The following is a 16,463-nucleotide window of genomic DNA, read 5'->3' on the forward strand; positions in this document are numbered from 1 at the left end:
TTCATTGAATTTCTAAGAATTTAAAGAAATCACTTCAAGCCTTTAGCACTATTGTTAAATAAGAATAAATTTTTCAGAAAAACGAGCCACACAATTTGGGCTAATTGATGACCGACGTGGTCAATCTGCTTAAAAAAAACTTGCGGCGTTCCCATTCCTTACGATTGTGTGTCTGCAGTCATCAGATTAGCGATTTAAACCATACCGGTTCGACTAAATAACAAGCCAGATTTCCTCACCGGATGAACTCACGGTGTCAAGTCACGATTAAAATTGCATTAAATCCTGCTGCAGCTGAAGCAGTCCTGCAGTAGAGTGAAATTTAAAGAGGGTAGTTTTTTTCCCGCGTCGAGAAGGGACGACCGCATCGATCGACGCATGAGCATTGAGCATTGAGTACGTCGTTCGGTGTCGGTGCAACCTAAGCCAACGCGTGTAATCCATATGCAAAACCCTGAGCAATGCTGGAGGGGTAGATCAGCAAAGTCGACGGGGCCTGAAAGTCGGCTTTCCGTGCCCATTGCAGGGGAGGAAACGGGCTGCGTTTTATGGGAACGGGGTGGTCGGTGGGAACTACGGTCTACGACCACCTAGAACTGCAGGAAGGTTTCAGGGCGGGGTGGCGAGGGGAAAAGGGGCGACAGATGTGCTCGTGGATGACGCACGGCCATCTCGCAGGGCATTTGCCCCATTTCCCCGTCACGTATGCACGTGCAGCGTTATTCGCGGCTGACACCCGTTGAAGTTTGGTCGTTTCGATGTTTAGAAAACTGTATGGATACGTATAATTGGTTGTAAAATATTCAACGTGTTTCAAAAAAGAAAAGTTCACGTGATATCGGTAACGAAATATCTGGCCATCGTTTGAACTATGATTCGTTTTTGATTTTTTTTATACTGAATCGTTACGAAACTTACCTTGATTTTACGATCGTCGTATACATGCTGCTCGATTTTGGCGCGTAAATATAAACCATATTGACCGTTAACATTTTTGAGTAAAGTAAAAGTTCAGTTTGAGCTATGTGCAGGATTATAGTACTAGCACAGTGTTTGGGGACCAGGTGATGTGAAGAAAGTAAACGACGACTGCAAGGCGTACGTCTATATCTATATGTTGAGGTGATAAAATATTTTTAAAAGAAACAAGAAAACCTTATACCGACAAAAAATATTTTCGTATACCGAAACAGCTCTGATTTATTATACATCGTGGATAAAATAATTTTAGTGTATACAATACCGGTTTTTTGTTTCACTACGTACTTACATAAAAACGATCCAGAGCATAAACGAGTTACGGTATTATTTTCTAGTCTAAATTTAGGGCAAAAACGTGTTTCGAATAGCGGATGTGAGATATTCTGATTAAGCAGTTCTCTCGGTGTGTAAAATCTCTGAGACGGGTTCGAAGATGTGCGACATGTCGAGGATCGAGAGGAGAGCGTACCGAGATCAAGATCCTCCGCGAATCCGCAATAAAAGCACGGAGGATTTGCTGAAGAACGAGTTCCAGACATCGAGTAGATCGACTCCGAACTCGCCGACGGCTCTGCAGCGCGTTTCGAGTTTAGAAAAATGCTACAGCGACCCGGACTTTTCGAAGAGGCAAAAAAACCCAACGATCACAAGCGCCGATATCGATCCTCCGCGAAACGAAAATCCATCCATCAGTTCCAGTCGCGAGGACAACGTGTCGGCGGATCAATCTGACAAAATCGGATCTAGGAACGCCTGGAACGGTGAAGATTTTGCGAAAGAGTTAGCAGCCAAAGTGCCTTCATCTAAAACCCTGAAAGAGGTAAGGTTCCTGCTTTTTTTCCTCCCTTATAAAACCATTTCTTGCATGCTTTTCGAAGAGAACTATCTCGGACTGATATAATATGATTTAATAATTTACGCAAGATTGAGTTCCTTCCTGGATTTTATCCGTTCGCTCACCGTCGTTTCAATAGCTGTTTTTACTTCCAAAGCGAAAGTCTTGGCTCTTATTGTGATCCATTTTGAAAGTCGTCTTGGTTTAGCTCATTTCAGTAAGTTTGGTGGATATATTTCCGCTGCAGTAACAACCTGTTGTGGCTACCCGGTGAGTTTTTGCTAAGCGCTAGTTTAACGGCACGTCTTCCATCGCGTGTCAAAGTTCACGAAAAAGAGCACGAGGTACGCAACCCGATGGGAAGCTCCATTGACACCAACTTACACGCCCTGGTCGAGGAGCGTCAATGGCGTAATGAATGTCACCGTTGACGTCATTCTGCCGACGTTTTTTTACCATCGAAACTCTTTCAGCGACGAGAACGAATAATAAAACCAAAAATCATAATAATATCAGCGAGTTTTTTGGCTACGCTATTAAAAGAAACTGCGATTCGTCATGTGCATAGTACGTGCACTTAACGATTCTAGGAACGCGTTGCAAACTACGTGAGACTCGAACTGATTGCCACTGGATTAATGCAAAGTGGTTCAAGGGGTGCAATGGGTATGTACCTACTTGAGTTGATTGAAGACGTCTGGATGCGCAAAATGACTCGAGTGGATTCCGACCGTTTGTGAGGTCATCGCATCCTCTTGATTTATATAGTTGGCCATTTTTCATTCTCTCTGCATCAACTGTTTTCAGTGAAAAAAGGAAGTTACGTATTATAATTATGACGAAAATAGAAAGTTGAATTTTCAGTAAATCTCCACTTTCTTCTCCAAAATCTTTTGGCTTTGATCGGTTCGGTACTTTTTCAATTATTTGAATAATGAAATTTCAAAAAATCAAATAAAAATGATGATTTCTTGAAAATAGATGAATGGATTTGAATGAAAATTAGTACTATGAGGTTTTTTGGATTGATAATGACGAATCTAAGGTCAGATTTGAAAAATTTAGATCTGGCATATTCAATAAGCTGAAGAAAAAAAAATTACAACATTTGGATCTTGATAAAAATTGGTACTAGTCGGTTCGTTGGGTGGTTTATCACAAATCTGAGGACAGATTTGCGAAACCCAAACTGGCCATCCAATATAGTGAAAAAATGTGTAAAATAATCCCGATTTTCGTAAAAATTGGTAGACGGAAGTTACTTGGGTCAACGATAACGAATCTAAGGTCAGATTTCCAAAACATGTAATGGTAGATCCATTATAGTGGTTCAAAATAAAAAAATCGTCATATTTCCGTATAATATGGTTTCATGTAATATAAATTCGGACTGGACATTATTCTTTTTATCCTTTATGAACATTTAGTGTGAGAACGACACGAATCTACAAAGCAAAGTTGTTTTCCCTTCATAAGTCTTTTGTCAGTACCGATCAACCGTGAATTTCTTACTACATTGTACTGAGGCTTCCGGTCACTGTCACTTTGCAAATTTAATTGGAACATTTTGGGGCATTAAAGATTATTCAACCAATTTCAACACCATTCCACACAGCGTGTAGCGCCTGGACTACGGAACAAGTCATGAACGAAGCTATTTTAATCTCCGCAGCATCAACAAGAAGTGCAGAAGCATCTCATCCGCAGGATCAGTTCAGGATAAGCGTGATGCTCGATGGAGTAGCTGACTGAGTTCATTACAAAGGTGAATACCTGGAATGCCCTTAAATGCTTGAGGAAAGCACGTCGAGCGAGCGAGCGAGAGAATTTAAGGATAAAGTCAGAGAAAGAGAGCGGTTCAGGGGATGCAGCCGGCTAATCTGCGTCAAGCTGCACCGCGCAACCTGCACCAGAGCTGCACTCCGATGCCGGTGCAGCCGGTTCTCGCACGAGATCATTTCTTTGTCCGAGGCATGAATAAGGCTGCGTTTCCACCGGCTAAGAAGCTGAACCAAGTGATATCCTGGAGGTCCAGGAGTGGAAAGAGTGATCAGAAATCTGCTCAGAGAGCATAAGTGAAACGTTGCGTATCGACGTAAGAGAGCTGAACGTAAACGTGACACAGTAATGAACAAATGCTAGCCAAGAAGACGAATAAAAAAAAACCAAAAAAAAAATCAATCACAAACTTTTTTCTCCTTTCTCACAATGTTTGTACCAAGGAAAGACGAGGTCCCTTACGTGGGAACCCTACGAGGGTAAAGAATGAAAAAGTTTGTTCAGGGAAATGGGGACCTGGTGCAGCACATGTGCGCACTCTAGAGCGACTTGTAACGAGTTTGATTCCGGACCGCGTTTTATTCGAGTAGGATTTTGGTCTCGTTAATGGAGGAGGGTATGGAACGTGGATCATGGTGCATCCCCGAGGAAGATGACTTCCAGGAACAGCCCACCCCGGAGTTTCTCGGTGTGAGAATCGCTGTAGGTGGTGGTAAAGCGGCGGCTCAAAAGCGTGTTGCGGATGGCCAGCTGGTCGACCGACCCCGTCGAGGTTTTAGTCTGCTGTTTACTTCAGTGGCGTTTAAACAGTTTTCGAGCCGGAGTCGGAGCTCCGAATGTCGCATTGATAGTGAGCTTAAAAAACGCGATCCAGTGTAGTGTGAGTAATAAATTTTTCGATTCTCCCATCGCGATAACGCGAATCCGGATCCACCGGCAGATCTTGAAATATTCGTATACGTGAGATTCTCATTCGAAACAAGTTCCTTCGGAGACACGTCGCGGTGCCGGTTTTTGCACACCTTTTCGACAACAAGGATCAGAAACTACAGGTATAATATATACGAGGCTGAAGTAAGTATCGTTATTGCAATGATTCGTGTTTTGGGAAACCAGTTATTTCGCCATTTTAGGAATCTCTAAAATCCGCTAAATTATAAAAAGGCAAAAATTATGGATACTTTCGAAACTTGGCGAATTCAAAGTCACTAAAAAAATTGCTAAATTGTGAAATTTTTTTTCACCAATATTTCGTTTCGCTAACGTTACCAACTCCAGCCTAATTAATACCCCTCTTAATACGTAAATGTTACAGCTGATCGGCAAATCAAATACTTTTCTCAACAATTCTCAATCTCTCATTATACCTGTGTACATAGTTTTTTTTATCTTTTCTCTCTTCCTAAATATTCAAACCACTTAGAAAGATAAAAAATTTAGATTCTACCGTCTATCTTCTTATATCTAAGTATATATAAAGATTATAAAATCGCTGACGAATAATTGATCGACGTCTTATACGTGCAATATACATCTTTACTAAACCTTCGATACCTCAGTAGTCTTATCTCGTATTTATCTAATAAATACCTAACCCTCAGTGACAGCTAAATTATTGATAGACATTCCTCGTTCATTTGAAAAAATTTCAAGTTCAGAGCCTCGGAGTTTCCTTTCTTCATTTCAATTCTGCTCCTGAATAAAAGGAAACAACTTTGCAAGAAAAAAAAAAGATAAAAAAAGCATAAAAAGTCACTTCAAATCCTTCCCGTCACACCCCTTTGCATGCATCATTCAAACGGAACGCACGGCACATTTGCACATACGTATTACATGTACCAGCATGAACAGTGTTACCCAAAGAGTCGCGTACTTCACACATTCATGAATTATATTGGATAGGTATGAAATTTAAAATGTGGAAGTGTCGACACGACCCTCGCCCGCAACTCGTTCCTCTCCCGAGGAGTCCTCAAGGTTCCTCCTCTTCTCTTGGTCTTCAGGGTCCTTAAGGGCGTTTGAGGGTTCTACTCTGTGTGCAGGTGCAGGTGGTTCGGGATCGATATTTCTTTGTTTTTTGCCGGCCTACGTGTCAACGGCTCACTTCCGGTCTTGCTGAGGATACATTACAGCGAGGCTTTTTTTGAAATATGGCGAAGGAGTGGGGGGGAGGGGGGGGGCATAAAAGATTGGTTAGCGTAAAGCGAGACCCGGAAGTAGCCACCTGAGATGGAATCTTTGAAGAGTCGTTAAAAAGTAGGTACCCAGGTGAAAAGATATTACAAATATATATATATATATAGGTATTATGATGTATTATGGGTATGTACTGCACATTCAGGTCTACCATTACTCTTGATGAGGATGCAGGAAAATGAACGTTAGGATGATCATTATGATGATGATGATGATGATGATGAAGTTTTCACACGAAACCGAACAGACCGGTTACCTGAGTTTTCATCAACTTCGTTTGTCGCTAATTACGGGATGTTATATATGGTTAACGAACTCGGTTATTAATTACGCAGGTCTGCAAAAAAATATTTTTGCTAAGCTGCACGGGATCTTTTTAATAAATGGTAAGTTTTTGGGTGTGCTGAATTTAAAAATGACTTGCAAAGTACAAGGTGTTTGAATAAAAAACATAACAATAATGAAAAAATTAACATTTCAATGCAATGAACTAAATAATATTTTTTGTATAATTAAACGAACAATTTCTTTATGAAATTTAGGTATTTAATATTCCGTATTCATTCTTTTCGCTTATGAAACCTTTTTTTCCTCTCTTTGATACGAACACGCTTTTGCTTTCCATTTTCTATTTCCCTGTTTGTATTTATACTCGATTCTCATTCTAATACATATTAAATGAAAGTGAAAAATCACTTCTTCATAGAATTTTTAGAATCAAGAATACGACAGCAGATTTAGAATTAAATCGGAGTTTCACTCTAAATATTAAAACTAGAAACACGATTTCAGAAAAATAACCTGATTTGATGGAACTTTTTCGAGTATTTAACCCCATTTCAGTGAGTGAAAATCTATAAAAAGCGGTATAAAAAACCTGTGCAGTCTTTTGGTTGAATTTTTTTGCTTTTCCTCCTTCCATTCACATCGTCCCCATCGATGACGTCAGGTGCGTTCACCATTCGATATATCGACGTCGAACATGCTCGCGGGCTGCAAATAATCGCGATCACGTCATTCGCGTATTCTTCGGGTTAAAAATCTGGGGTATATAACCAGTTATATGTAGGTAAATGTATTATGTATAGACCCATTGGGGATAATGGGAGTGCCAGGTTCGTAAACCATCGACGTTTTCTACCATCCACCCCGGCCATCCCTTCTCCTATATGTATATATATAATAATACACCCATCAGACAGATGCCTCGCTCTTAATTAACGACTATACGCCAATTTCCACTCTCCGAAAATTATTTTTTCGCAAATAACGAAGGTGGGTTGGGTATCCGAACACACATGCATGGGTATATAATAAAACACCGTGGGTGTGCCGGCAAGTGAATTAAGTTTTACAAGGCACGAGTTTACTTTCGCCAAAAAGAGAATATCGATTCTAAGATTCGAGGGTAGGTACATAGTGATCGGAGAGTTTCAACCACGCAGACCGTATAAACACCGTTATCGGAAAAATCCCGGGATCACAGTATAGATAATGAAATAGAATATAGAATGTATAGCGTGATTAAACGTAGGTATGTAACAGATTTTCTAATCACGGGTAAAAAATTAGTTTTCAATATCTACCCAGAGGACTGTGTCACATATTTCTTCATGCATAGATTATAAAATCCACAAGAATAGATTTCTCGCGATGATATTATTCGATTATCCATATATAGTCTAGGGTGTTTCGAAAGAAGACGAATTTTTTTTTGTTTTCTTGTGGTTTTCCAAAAATTTATAGTATACCTAAAACCAAAAATTTTGGCGCCAATATGAACTCTTAATATCAATAGTAAGGTTTGCCTCTATACATTTCTTTATTTTCTGTTTAAATAATATGGGAAATTTTTATTTTCATTTTTGAATTTCTATTACTTTGGAACGGTTCATCGTAACGACAATCTGAAAAAAGAGATTTGTAGGAAATTTCACGTTCTACGAAAAACGTCTGAAGATCAAAGTTCCTCAGATCAACCGTTTCGAAGATATCAGCGATCAAAAATAATACTAATCAAAAATTTCAAATATTTTCCAATAAAACTACAAAAAAATATCATATGCCATATTTGTATTATTATTATATTAGTTTACAGACCCAGGTTAACAGAATTAAAGTAATTTTATATAAAAAATAATATAAATATGGCATATGATATTTTTTTGTAGTTTTATTGGAAAATATTTGAAATTTTTGATTAGTATTATTTTTTATCGCTGATATCTTTGAAACGGTTGATCTGAGGAACTTCGATCTACTGACGTTTTTTGTAGAACGTGAAATTTCCTACAAATCTATTTTTTCAGATTGTTGTTACGATGAACCGTTCCAAAGTAATAAAAATTCAGAAAAAAAAAAAAAATTTCCCGTGTTATTTAAATAGAAAATAAAGAAATGGATAGAGGCAAACCTTACTATTGATATTAAGAGCTCATATTGGCACCAAAATTTTTGGTTTTAAGTATACTATCAATTTTTGGACACTATAAGAAAAAAAAGAAAAAAAATTCGTCTTTTTTTAAAACACCCTAAATTAAATACAATAATTATCAGCGTTAAGTTCTCCCCACTATTATTATAATTATTTATACACTAATATCGTTGGCAATAAAAATTGACCAAAAAAAAGTAAGAAACCGACTTTAGGCTTACGTATAAAACACACAGAGCGCTGATTGACGTTCGGAGCGCGGTATTTAAGGGATTGGATAAGGGAGATAAGAGCACGGCGGAGCTACTTCTCTTAGGCAATATTAATTAATTAAGGAGATAACTTATCTGTCCGCGATTCACGCCAGCCACTCTCTGTACATTGCAGTTTGCCGAACGTTAAACCTGGCTTTATACCAGTCGGTCGGAAACAAGGCCTCGACTGTACGCATTTCTATGGTCCGTTCTGCGAACCTGCTAATTGAAAGCCTCGATTCGATTCGTTAATTTCTAATTTTCCTGCAAGCTTTTACACCCGCGCTATATATCAATTCTTCAAACGTCGAATCTGCTATCCGGCCGGTTGGTTTCCGCGTTTTATATATACGGTTGAATTTTTACACATCATACACTCGGCAAGTTTCTTTTCTTTTCTATTTCTTTTTTTTTTTCTTTTTTTTTTCTACTTTACTTTTCTTTTCTTTGGCGAAGAAAGAAAGGAACAAGCCACATCGTTCGTGTAACGAAATTACAGTTACGTTATTAGATTCCGGAGTCAAGAAAGGCGGATAATGACTCGTTATGTTTTCTGATTTTTCTTGCGTCTCCCGGAGTGTAAAAAAGGGTTTCTCATCTTTCCTTGTTCTCTTTTCCTCTATAATGCCACCCACTGAAAAGAAGAATTTCTTTTTATTCAATACCCGGTATTGTGTATGTACCGGGAGAAATATTTCATTCGACCTGCATCGAGCACGAAAACGTGACGTGTTTTCCTTTTCTCTCATGATCACCGTGATATCTTCATTGTACAAACATATTGGTTTACACTTCACGTGCCACTAAAAACACAGATTTGTTTCTCTCTGATATTTACTAGTTCTTAAATAGGATTATTATATTATTTATAAATCTCTTGATAAATATTTCGAAGAATTTTTACCATCGAGTTATATATAATTATCAAATTCTTTATAAGTTGTAATATATTTTTACATAATGTTATGTAAAGAGAGAGAGAAATGTTCGGTTATAAACCATAAGTGGTTTGGATAATTAGAGAAATAGAAGAGCAAAAGGCAAACGGAAGCAAAGGAGTGTGTGTGTGTGTGTGTGTGTGATATTTCGTTCATGATTGTGTTTTTTATTCGCAAGTAAAAAAAAACTCGAGATTTTTGTTCATGCATACGCATAAATAATCTAATGCATGCGCGTATATCATTCCAGTTGAAAAACGTTATTGAAAAAAAAAGGAAGTGAACGGTGGAAATGATTAAATTATCGCTTCAATATGCGTGAAAACTGTGCACAGTAATAATAATTGTAGTTGACCGAATTAAAATTCGTTGATATTTTCACTCGACTGTGACATTTCCGATAAATTTCTTTCTCACATTTACAAAAAATGATCTTCAAAGAGTTTATATCACGTACTTTTGAACTTGGAACGTATTCGCATTGAATAATTATGAAAAGAAAGTGTCAAATGTCAGTGGAGTATAAAAATAAAAATAAAAAGCAAGACGTGTCTAACGCGTGCGAGATTTCTTTCCTTTCCTGCAGTTCCGAAACAGAAAACTCGTTCACTGGGTTAATAGAACAGTCGCTGTCAGTGTACAACGAAATCCTTTTTCCGTTTCATCGACTTTCCGATTGCTCCACTGAATGCAAACGCGTTGATTTTAGGTGTATATATTCATACACATACATACCTATATATATATATTAGGGTGGCGCAAAAAAACCGACTGTTTTTTTTTTTTTAAGTCTCGTGTAACAAAATGTTAGTTTTTGATGTTTTAAGAGTCCACTCCAAAGGACAGCTTAAAAAAAAAAAAATTTTAACAGGTCGCTCCACATTTTTTAAAATGTCAGAAATCGTCAAAAATCAATTTTTTTTCTCGTTGCGGTATAATTTTGTAGACAAAAAGAAAATAAGTTTCCGAAAGTTTCAGTTCAAAATTTAAATTTTGAAAGGTCGCTCATAATTTTTTTTCAATTTTTTGATGCATTTCTTTAGATCTTTTCGAGCGACCTTTTAATATTCATATTAAAATTTGATAAATTTTTTTTCTTTAATTTAGTAAGAAAGAATCGATAACAATACACCACGACATGAATTAAAAATCAAACAAAATACTGAAAATATAATTTTTTAGTTTAATTTTTTGACGATTTTTGACATTTAAAAAAATTTGGAGCGACCTCTTAAAACATCAAAAACTAACATTTGGTCACACGAGACTAAAAAAAAAAAAAATAGTCGGTTTTTTTGCACCACCCTAATACATATCTGTATATATATATATATATATATAAATAATCACGTGGCTTGTGCAAAACTATTTTCACTTTGAAACGATCGTTTAAATTAAATCGATATTATATAATTATTCTTTCAAATATTTATCAGATTCGAATTGTCGTTCGTTTTTTAACACTTTGAAAAAAAATTTGAGGAAAAAAAAACATTAAAAAATCAGTATCAATTCTGAAGAGCGTGTGAGACGAAAGTTTACAGCAAGGAAGTAATCAGCTGTATAAGGAAGCCTGAGGGCTTTTATTGTGGAAAGCTGGTTCAAGTTCCCAACGTGCAGTTGGAATCACGGAATGTAAAACCTCGAAATTCGATGAATAATTGCATACTCAGATCGAGATCTTCCATCACTTCGCAAGATCTCAGGATATAATTGCTGAAGGATATATATATACATATATAATATCCTATAAATACAATAATCCCGAGAAGACTGTAAGCAATACGTAACAATTTCCTCAGCGAAAATTCCAACGATAACGGGTGTAAATATCACTTGGCTATAACGGTGCGAAATGTGGTAAAAAGAAGCAAATATTTTGCAATTTGTATGTCGTTGAATGAATTGTGGGGAATGCCTAACCACCGTACGGCAATTGGTGTCCCCGATCGAGTTGTATGCATATACATACATATAGCGAAATTATAAACGCGAGTGAAAGTATATTATACGTACAGTAACGAGTTTCTGTCCGCAGAGAACTGCAGGTATCCTTCAGATCGACATCCTCGAATAAATATATATTTATAATACGTAAATGAACGAAATTTTCGCGGCAAATTTGTTCAATAATTCGATATTTTTTCTTCCTTTTTCCTTGAAATTAGACATTTAAAGGCGAAAATATTATACAATATAATTAGAAGATAGATATATATATATATATATACGTACAATAATATTTATTGATGCCTTAAGTTTACGGCTAATTTGTTATCGGTCCGAAATCAAAATTCTTCGGCTGCATCGCCAATCGTTGTCACTTGATTCGAATAAAATCGAGATTCGCGTTTTGTTTCAAAGCGAAAAGAAGTTAGCCGGAAGCTGTTAAGGCGTTAAAAAATATATAAGGATTTTCCGACGAGATAACATAATGTATCATCGTTATATATATATATGCGCATGTAACAAGGATGTAAAGCAGCTGCGGAATGCGGGAGAAAATTTTTTTCATTTTCTTGTCTCACGAATTATACATATATATCTATATACACATGTGTATATGTAGTATATATAATAGTAAATGATACAAGGCTGCAAGAACAAGTTTCCGTGACACTTTTCTAACTTTCAGGCTAGACTATATGTATATTGTGTCACGTTATATCACTGCGGGGATACGATTACGCTGAACTAGCACATATAATAATCTTTAATCAAGCCAAATCCTAAATAGCGATAAATTTATTTTTCATTAACGCGCAGAAAAGGGAAAAAAATTTATTACGAAATTATCTGTACAATAAATATAGAATTCCATTAATCTTTTCTTGTATACGTATATATGTATATGTATATATATATATAAATATAGTTACAAACATGGACGCAGATATATTATGCAAATTGGCCAATAAATATTCCTCTAACGATTATAAATTGAACTGTCGATCATTTTGAAATGAAATCTGCTCACGTACTAGGCAGGTTTACTTTTCATTAACTTCTAATTTTATCTCATTTTTTTATTTTCCATTTCTCTCTCTCTCTCTCTCTCTTTCTCACTCACGCGTATTTGCCGATTCGCTGAATATGATTCAATCCGGCATTATACGTAGGTAATAGAGGTTATTATACCTAGAACATAACACACGCAGCTCGATGCGCCTTGCGTAATTACTTGGACGGCCTCGCTTATAGGCAACGATGCGTTTCGAATATAATAATATGTGTGTAATACATCTACGAATATGTATTAATAACGCTTATTTACGTATTTTTCATTATACGGGAAAAATTGTTAGCGGAAAGATTCCTAGCGAATTAAATTAACACTCCTCGCGTGATTCCCGTTCAATGTCATATATAGTCGTTATATCGATAATTAAGGTAGTTGTAATTTGAGCAGGCCATAAAAAAAAAAAAAAAAAGAAAAGACAAAAAGAACAAGACGAAATTAAAACTAATAACGAATATTACACATCTTCTTTAATTAGGATGAAACTGAAAACGATTTCGAGTGTTACGTCTGATGAGGTAATCCATCATGCTGCGGTTTCGCTAATCGCTTTTTATACTGCATACCGTCTTGTATTTTTACTTATCTAGTCTTCCCACGGTAGAAAGTAACTCGCTTAGAATAATATCGATCGAATCGTAAATTTATATAGACTCGCAAATCTTGTGAGAATTGTATCGTGACAGTTGATTTTGACGTCTGTATAACAACGTATTGCTGCTGATACGATCTAGGAGATCGCGTAATATTACGGATAGTTATTGTGACGGGTCGTAAGGATGACCGATAGCAGTTGATAAAATTATACGAGATACGCAATTTGAAAAAACAATCAAACTCGTCGTAATATAATAATTTTAGATTCCCAACTAGACGGGAAAATTGATTAAAATTGATTGATTGATTGAATATCCGGAAGATGAAGGAGCAAGAAATATTCAAAAATCAAAATTACGTTATCGGAATAATAATTATAACTGGAAGGTAAAATCGCTTCGCATAGTTAGTTATTAATTTGCTTATTTGAATCAGGAACGATCGACTAGTGCAGGTGTGTTCATCCGTAACACTCATTACACCAATTATACCGTTGTTAATCAGCGTAATTATTTTCAACAATCAATGCTGGGTTATCCGTATCAAGTTACTTCGAACAGTTCCAATAATTAATCATACTGTAATATATTTTACAAGAATTGCAAAACTTATATTTCATTTCACGCATGATACCTATACATTGACGATTTACGATTTTAAAACTTTACCAACTCGATGCCAAATGCAAGTTGTTTCATCGATCAATCGGACAATATATAAGGTAATGAAATGATATATCATCTCGACTATCAATTAACAAACGCACTTCCACGATATCAAGAGCTTTCAGGTGTTCCAGACAATTTCGAGACTTAATAATTTTAATCATTTCCTTTGATTTCAACCGATGATTTCCCATATAATGCAAGAGGTTCAAACGAGCTCTTAAATCATTTCGATGATTCTAAAATTCGCTCAATTTTTATACGCAATTAATTAACACCCCTGGGATTGGGAAACTTTTATATTTTTTTTTCCTTTTTTTCTCTTCATCTTTTTCTTTCTCTAAATAAAAAGGAAAAATAAAAACTTTCAAAAGTGATAGCGTCTCGTACGCGTCAGACGCGTCACCGCCTGACCAGATAAGAATCACCGTTTCAAGTCCAGCCTTCGCGTCGCGTCGCGTCGTTGCTCGGTCGGTCGGTCGGTTGGTTGAACATCGTTGTGCAGGTAAAGAGGGGGGGAAATTACGTAGCGGCGCAGAACACAATCAAAAACGGGCAGCCAGTGCTTGCAGCGCGCGTTGCGTTGCGTTGCGTTGCCGGAGGAGTCGGGCGGGCGGGCGCCAGGAGGGGGGAGCTGGATAAGCTGAGCCGGAGAGAAGCTCGACGCGCTGAGTCGCTGAGTCGCTGAGTCCCGAGTTGCGAGTCGCTGAGTTTCCCGCGAGTCGCGTGGCGAGTTGCGTCGCGTCGCGTTGCGTTGCGTTCCCCGCTTTTTCCTCGACAGTTGACAGTCGACTGACCGTCTATCTGCGTTATTATAGCAGTTTGAATCGTCGTGACGGGTAGTTGTGTGTGTGTTTTTTTTTTTTTTTTTTTATCATCTTCACCGTCTTATATGTGTTAAATTTGATCAGAGTTTTTCTATAATCAGCTTCGCGGAGAAGAACCGCGAAGCAATATTTAATATTTTTGTTTTGTTTTCTACTTTTTTTTTCTTTGTGTTATACTCTGCTTTTTTTTTTATAATCCTTTTGTGCGGTGATCTGGAAAGTTAATTGACCAACTAAAGAACGAATAAAAAAAGAACCAGTTGCGGAGAACGACGTTTACGATCGGATTTTTCGGAGTGTTGTTCCTTTTTTATTTTCGTTCATTTCTCTTTCTACCTTTGAATCAACGTACATATTATCGAACGTGAGTTGCACAAATATACAATTTAATAATTGTTAAATATTAACGAGGTTGAAATTAGTAACGTTATCGTAACGAGAAAGTTGTGAAAAAATTCTGTATGTATTCTTCAATTCTATAACGATTTTGAAGGTACTAAAATTTAAAAATATTATGTTATTATATATATATATATATATATATATAAATGTATGAATTTGAATATCTTAATATTTTCTAACATTAAATTTCTCATCGAGATGAATCGTTACAGTAACGAAACTAACTTCGAAATGATAAATATTGTAGAATAGTCATGCAGGTTGTTTGATCTCGAAACCGTAAAGACAAAGGACGCCACCCCCTCACGTATCGCACCCCTGCAACTGTAGGATTATTTCCGCGTTACCATTTGATCGCTTTATGTATAAGCTACGCACCCGACGAGGAAAGATGGAAAAAAGAAAAAAAAAAAAAAAACCGAGTCACACCTTTCGAAATTTTTGTGCAAAACAATTATTGTATTGTAAAGTAGCTGTATTATAAGTATAGATATACCATAAATCTATGACGCCGGTTGTTTTTTATACCGGAAAACTCTTCGTTATCAATATAAATATACCGTGAAACAGATGGTGAGCGCATTGTCTGTTTTTTTTTTTTTTTTTTTTTTTACAACGGAAATAAAGAACTATTTTGCCTTATTGTTGATGTTGTTTTTTCCGACTTTTCCTTTTCGTCAATGTTTTTACGTAATTATCAAGCCCAACTGTTTTGAGGCAAAGTTTAATCGATAAATTATCGAATGGAAAAATCATTGAAAATTTTCCAATTTCAATCGATTATACAAAGTTTGTGTAGCGGTGAGGTGAAAAAAAAAAAAAAAAAAAAAAAAAAATAGGAAAACCGAAGCGTTGGATAAAATATAATAAAAAAAAAAAAAAAAAGTAAAAAATATACTGCATTTGCTAGCGATTATCGCCGTTTCGATAACTTAAATTTTTTTTTGATTGATTTTTTCCTTGAAGATACATTAACGACTGTTAATAGGTGCAAGTCATTAGAATCTCATCACAAAACACGAGTCATGACGTTGAAAAATTATGATCTGTTGATTTTTCAATATTTACTATCAGCTACAAAAAGCTGCAGCAGCAATTCTCGAGACTCTGATTTGTATCGCGTTGTTTAATTATTATTGCAATACCATTTGAATAATCGATTATAACATCTGAATAATCCGTAATACAATCCCTGCGTTGGAACCGTGCATGTGGCTGAAAAAACGAAGAGAAGAATTTATAAGAAAAAAAAATCTACGAGCCAAGTCATCGAAAATTTGGAAAAAATCTGCAATCGATAATTCGAAGCTCACTTACGGGTAAAAAATGAAAAAAATTAAAATAAAATTAAAAAAAACTCGAAAAAGAAACGAACATAATTCTCTCTCATTCAACCGCGGGTAAATAATTCTGTTTCGAGTTATCGGTAGTATGATAATATGATTGCATATTATACGTAGAATAACCGCATCCTGAATTATCCTCATAAGTAGGAACAATCTGTACAACGTATCAAAGTTAGTTTCCTGCTTGTTT

General features: G+C 36.3%; 1 protein-coding gene across 1 annotated transcript in view; it reads left to right on the top strand.

Annotated features, from left to right (window-relative positions):
• Window positions 1-1,399: 1,399 nt before the first annotated feature.
• Window positions 1,400-16,463, top strand: part of LOC124410050 — a 34,591-nt gene continuing 19,527 nt past the window's right edge. The window contains exon 1 of the mRNA XM_046888167.1: window positions 1,400-1,801. Within this exon, the coding sequence (XP_046744123.1) occupies window positions 1,415-1,801 (387 nt within the window). The 5' untranslated portion in view covers window positions 1,400-1,414. The remainder of the gene's footprint in view (window positions 1,802-16,463) is intronic.

This window comes from Diprion similis, chromosome 8, assembly GCF_021155765.1.
Source record: "Diprion similis isolate iyDipSimi1 chromosome 8, iyDipSimi1.1, whole genome shotgun sequence".
Lineage (NCBI taxonomy): Eukaryota > Metazoa > Arthropoda > Insecta > Hymenoptera > Diprionidae > Diprion > Diprion similis.